This window comes from Salvelinus sp. IW2-2015, linkage group LG16 (genome assembly GCF_002910315.2).
Source record: "Salvelinus sp. IW2-2015 linkage group LG16, ASM291031v2, whole genome shotgun sequence".
Taxonomy (NCBI): domain Eukaryota; kingdom Metazoa; phylum Chordata; class Actinopteri; order Salmoniformes; family Salmonidae; genus Salvelinus; species Salvelinus sp. IW2-2015.
In genome coordinates, this window is record NC_036856.1 from 39,199,636 (window position 1) to 39,205,622 (window position 5,987).

General features: G+C 50.5%; 1 protein-coding gene across 1 annotated transcript in view; it reads left to right on the forward strand.

The window, feature by feature from the left end:
• The window catches only part of kifap3a (kinesin-associated protein 3a), a 36,553-nt gene that overhangs the window by 24,279 nt on the left and 6,287 nt on the right, over positions 1-5,987 (forward strand). Inside the window, 2 exon segments of the mRNA XM_070447682.1 lie at positions 4,021-4,153; positions 5,006-5,225. Coding sequence (XP_070303783.1) covers positions 4,021-4,153; positions 5,006-5,225 — 353 coding nt within the window.

Consider the following 5,987-nt stretch of genomic DNA (forward strand, 5'->3'; position numbering starts at 1 on the left):
AGGAGACTGCAGGAGAGCCCGCCCCCATCCATGTGGAGAGCCCGCCCCATCCACGTGGAGAGCCAGCCCCCAATCCACGTGGAGAGCCCGCCCCCCATCCACGTGGAGAGCCCGCCCCCATCCATGTTGAGAGCCCGCCCCTCCATGTGGAGAGCCCGCCCCCATCCACGTTGGAGAGCCCGCCCCATCCATGTGGAGTGCCCGCCCCCATCCACGTGGAGAGCCCGCCCCCATCCATGTTGAGAGCCGCCCCATCCATGTTGAGAGCCCGCCCCCATCCATGTTGAGAGCCCGCCCCCATCCATGTGAGAGCCCGCCCCATCCATGTGGAGTGCCCGCCCCATCCATGTTGAGAGCCCGCCCCCATCCATGTGGAGTGACCTGCCCCTATCCATGTTGAGAGGCCCGCCCCCATCCACGTGGAGACGCCGCCCCCATCCATGTTGAGAGCCCGCCCCGATCCATGTGGAGAGCCCCCCCCATCCATTGGAGAGCCCGCCCCCATCCATGTGGAGAGCCGCCCCATCCATGTGGAGAGCCCGCCCCCATCCATGTGGAGAGCCCGCCCCCATCCACGTGGAGAGGCCCGCCCATCCACGTGGATGTACCAATACCAATACTTCCGGCGCCGATAGAGATGGCAGCCTCGGCTTCGCTGTTCCTTGAAAAATTATGCAGTATTTTGTTTTTTTACGTGTTATTTCTTACACGGTACCTCCGGGTAATCTTGGTTTCATTACATACAGTCCGGAGGAACTACTGAATATACGATTAACGTCAACTCACCATCGTTCCTACCAGGAATATGACTTTCCCGAAACGGATCCAGTGTTTTGCCTTCCACACAATTACAATCGATCTGATCCAGCCGGCGACCCTGTGCGCGGCCCGGAAAAGGGGAAAACGTGGCGGTCTCGGGGTCGGCTTCGGAGACGGGGCACATCGCGCTCCACTCCCTAGCATTAACTACATCGCCAATGTCCAGTTCCTTGACAATAAGTTGATGAATCCGAGCACGGGTAGCATTCCAGAGAGACATCAGGGATTGCACGTGCTCTGCTTCCGGAAACATGGGCTAACTCAAGGGACGCTAACGGAGTCGGTGCAGCCAGCTGGTTTCTCCATGCATCGCGCCGACAGAAACAAACATCTTTCCGGTAAGAAGAGGGGCGGGGGGTATGCTTATGATTAACGAAAGTGGTGTGACCATCATAATAACACACAAGAAACTCAAGTCGTTCTGTTCACCTGATCTAGAACTCCTCAACAATCAAATGTCGACCATACTATCTCCAAGGGAATTCTCGTCAATCATAATCACAGCCGTATACATTCCCCCCCAAGCAGACACATCGTATGGCCCTGAACGAACTTTATCTGACTCTTTGTAAACTGGAAACCACACACCCTGAGGCTGCATTCATCGTAGCTGGGGATTTTTAACAAGGCTAATCTAAAACAAAAACTCCCTAAATCTATCAGCATATCGATTGTGCTACCAGGGCTGGAAAAAACACTGGACCATTGCTACACTAATTTCCGCGACGCTTACAAGGCCTCCCCCGCCCCTTTCGGAAAAGCCTGACCACGACTCCATTTTGTGATTCCTGCCTACAAACAGAAACTCAAACAGCAGCTCCCGCGCTCAGGTCTGTTCAACGCTGGTCCGACCCAATCTGAATCACGCTTCAAGACTGCTTCGATACGCGGATTGGAATATGTTCCGCATCGCGTCCAACAACAATATTGACGAATATGCTGATTCGGTGAGCGAGTTCATTAGGAGTGCATTGACGATGTCGTACCCACAGCAACATAAAAACATTCCCAAACAGAAACCGTGGATTGACGCAGCATTCGCGTGAAACTGAAAGCGCGAACGCACTGCTTTTAACCAGGGCAAGGTGACCGGAAGCATGACCGAATACAAACAGTGTAGCTATTCTCCTCCGCAAGGCGATCAAACAGGCTAAGTCCCAGTACAGAGACAAAATCGAGTCGAAATTCAACCTCAGACACAAGAGGTATGTGGCAGGGTCTACAGTCAATCACGGATTACAAAAAAAAAACCAGCCCCGTCGAGGACCAGGATGTCTTGCTCCCAGACAGGCTAAACAACTTTTTTGCCCGCTTTGAGGACAATACAGTGCCACTGACACGGCCCCTACCAAAACCTGCGGCTCTCCTTCACTGCAGCCGAGGTAGTAAAACATTTAAACGTGTTAAACCCTCGCAAGGCTGCAGGCCCAGACGGCATTCCCAGCCGCGTCCTCAGAGCAGTGCGCAGACCAGCTGGCTGGTGTGTTTACTGGACATATTCAATCAATCCTTATCCCAGTCTGCTGTTCCCAACATGCTTCAAGAGGGCCACCATTGTTTCCTGTTCCCAAGAAAGCTAAGGTAACTGAGCTAAACGACTATCGCCCCGTAGCACTCACTTTCCGTCATCATGAAGTGCTTTGAGAGACTAGCCAAGGACCATATCACCCCACCCTACCGGACACCCTAGACCCACTCCAATTTGCTTACCGACCAATAGGTCCACAGACGACGCAATCGCAACACACTGCACACTGCCCTAACCATCTGACAAGAGGAATACCCATGTGAGAATGCTGTTCATCGATTACAGCTCAGCATTTAACACCATAGTACCCTCCAAACTCGTCATCAAGCTCGAGACCCTGGGTCTCGACCCCGCCCTGTGCAACTGGGTCCTGGACTTCCTGACGGGCCGCCCCCAGGTGGTGAGGGTAGGTAACAACATCTCCACCCCGCTGATCCTCAAACACTGGGCCCCACAAGGGTGCGTTCTGAGCCCTCTCCTGTACTCCCTGTTCACCCACGACTGCGTGGGGCCATGCACGCTCCAACTCGATCATCCAAGTTTGCGGATGACACTACAGTGGTAGGCTTTGATCACCAACAACGACGAGACGGCCTACAGGGAGGAGGTGAGGCCCCATCCATGTTGAGAGCCCGCCCCCATCCACGTGGAGAGGGGCCGCAGTGGAGAGGGTGAAAAGCTTCAAGTTCCTCTGCGTACACATCACTCCCCTCATCAATCTACACACAATAATCCATAATGACTAAGCAAAAACAGGTTTTTAGAAATTTTTGCAAATGTATTAGAAATGTTAAAAAACGTATCACATTTACATTATTATTCAGACCCTTTACTCAGTACTTTGTTGAAGCACCTTTGGCAGCGATTACAGCACCGAGTCTTCTTGGGTATGACGCTACAAGCTTGGCACACCTGTATTTGGGGAGTTTCTCCCATTCTTCTCTACAGATCCTCTCAAGCTCTGTCAGGTTAGATGGGGAGCGTTTCTGCACAGCAATTTTCAGGTCTCTCCAGAAATGTTCGATCAGGTACAGGTTGGGGCTCTGGCTGGGCCACTCAAGGACATTCAGAGACTTGTCCCAAAGCCAGTGCTGCGTTGTCTTGGCTTCGCCCCCAGGCTGAGGTACTGAGCGCTGTGGAGCAAGTTTTCATCAAGGATCTCTCTGTACTCTGCTCCGTTCATCTTTCCCTCCATCCTGACTAGTCTCCCATCCCTGCCGCTGAAAAACATCCCCACAGCATGATGCTATGTTCCGGACTCTGACATTGCTCGTTCTGATATTTCTTCATTTCTTGATTTTTTTTGGTGTGTATTGTTAGATTTTACTACACTGTTGGAGCTAGAAACATAAGCATTTAGCTACACCTGCGATAACATCTGCAAAATATGTGTATGCGACCAATAAAATTTGATTTGAGAAGTTAAAGCTTTTGGATCATACCAAGTTTTTCAATTTGAACAAAAGTAGATCCAATAGCTTTCTCTCACACCCCCCCCAACCTCTCTAACCGATAACCTTCAACAACACTCTCTGTGTCACTGACTGGTCCTACATCATGGGATGATGTTAGAGAGCACACACACTGGGGCCTGTTACCTTTGACCTTAGTGACCTCTCCCTTCTCAGCTTTGATCTCTTTGAACCCTGACCTCTTCCCCCACCCACCACCAGGCTCGGCAGAGGATGACCTTATCCTAGAGGTGGTGATCATGATAGGGACGGTATCCATGGACGACTCCTGTGCTGCCACAATGGCCAAGTCTGGCATCATCCCTGCTCTCATCGAGCTGCTCAACGGTAGGTAGTAGTTAGCACCCATGCTCGGTTCCACTATCTAGAGGGTTAATGTTAAGATAGCGCAGAATGGCGGTTATTCCAGTCAAATACTACATTCTTCAGGGGAGCTCTGTGTCCTGACCTCCATATGTCTGTGTGTCAACCAAACAGGAGGACGATCAGATTGTCTATGTGTTGTTTCCACCTCTCTCTCTGTCTGTCTCTCTCTCCATATAGCCCAACAGGAGGACGATCAGATTGTCTATGTGTTGTTTCACTCTCTCTCTGTCTGTCTCTCTCTCCATATAGCCAACAGGAGGACGATAGATTGTCTATGTGTTGTTTCACCTCTGTCTGTCTGTCTCGTCGTCTGTCTGTCTGTCTGTCTGTCTGTCTGTCTGTCTGTCTGTCTGTCTGTCTGTCTCTCTCTCCCTATAGCCAACAGGAGGACGATCAGATTGTCTATGTGTTGTTTCCCTCTGTCTGTCTGTTCTGTCTGTCTGTCTGTCTGTCTGTCTGTCTGTCTGGTCTGTCTGTCTGTCTGTCTGTCTGTCTGTCTGTCTGTCTGTCTGTCTGTCTTGTTCTGTCTGTCTGTCTGTCTGCTCTCTCCCTATAGCCCAACAGGAGGACGATCAGATTGTCTATGTGTTGTTTCACCTCTGTCTGTCTGTCTGTCTGTCTGTCTGTCTGTCTGTCTGTCTGTCTGTCTGTCTGTCTGTCTGTCTGTCTGTCTGTCTGTCTGTCTGTCTGTCTGTCTGTCTGTCTCGTCTGTCTCTCTCTCCCTATAGCCCAACAGGAGGACGATGAGTTTGTGTGTCAGATCGTCTATGTGTTGTTTCACCTCTGTCTGTCTGTCTGTCTGTCTGTCTCTCTCCTATAGCCAACAGGAGGATGATGAGTTTGTGTGTCAGATCGTCTATGTGTTCTACCAGATGGTGTTTCACCAGGCCACCAGGGACGTCATCATCAAGGACACACGTATCCTTTCTCTTCCCACAATACAATTCATCTCAGAACTACAGCCCAAAGGATCCCTCAATGTCCTACTCCGAAATCACTTAAAACTTCACCCATATTTACCTCACTCTGTACTGTATTATGTGTTACCGTGGTAACCAACAGTACACCCTAATACCATGTCTCTGCTTCTTTCATTGTGAGTTTCCGTCGCAATAAAAATCACCTATCAATGCACCTCAGTGCTCCACACAGTGTAATGCTGTACAGCTGGAATCAGCAGGCGGTGTACGTAAAATTACAAATGGCTTGCGGTAATATTTCTACATGTTTTTCTTTCTGTGGAGAATATTACAGGAGCTCTCTACCAAGTGGTCTGCCTTGGAGAGGCTTTCTGCTTTACAATATCTCTCTCATCACAGGAAATGTAAGAGTTGTTCATTTGCGCCACAGGGCAACTGTTTCCTTTCAAGAAATGAAAGAGAAAAAGCAGAGTCTTTCCTTGCTACGTTTCTTTCTGTCACTGTGATCTTGATTAAACCAGACATCGTTGAATGACGTGTCTGAGGAGAAAAGACAGCAAAATGATAGGGTAAGGCCTAGAATGTAGAGAGAGTATCCTCTCTCCTTCCCTCTGTTGTCCCCCGTCCCTCCATGTGTTGTCTCTCTCCTCCCTCCTCCTCGTCCTCCCTCCTCCCTCCTCCTCCCTCCCTCCTCCCTCTGTTGTCCTCTTTGGACTCCCTCTCTCTCTTCCTCTGTTGTCCTCTTACTGGATCTCTCTCTCCCCTCCCTTCCTCTGTTGTCCTCTACTGGACTTTTCTCTCCCTCCCTTCCTTTGTTGTCCCTCTACTGGAGCTCCCTTCTCTCTCTCCCATCTGTTGTTCCTCCGTACTGGACTCCTCTCG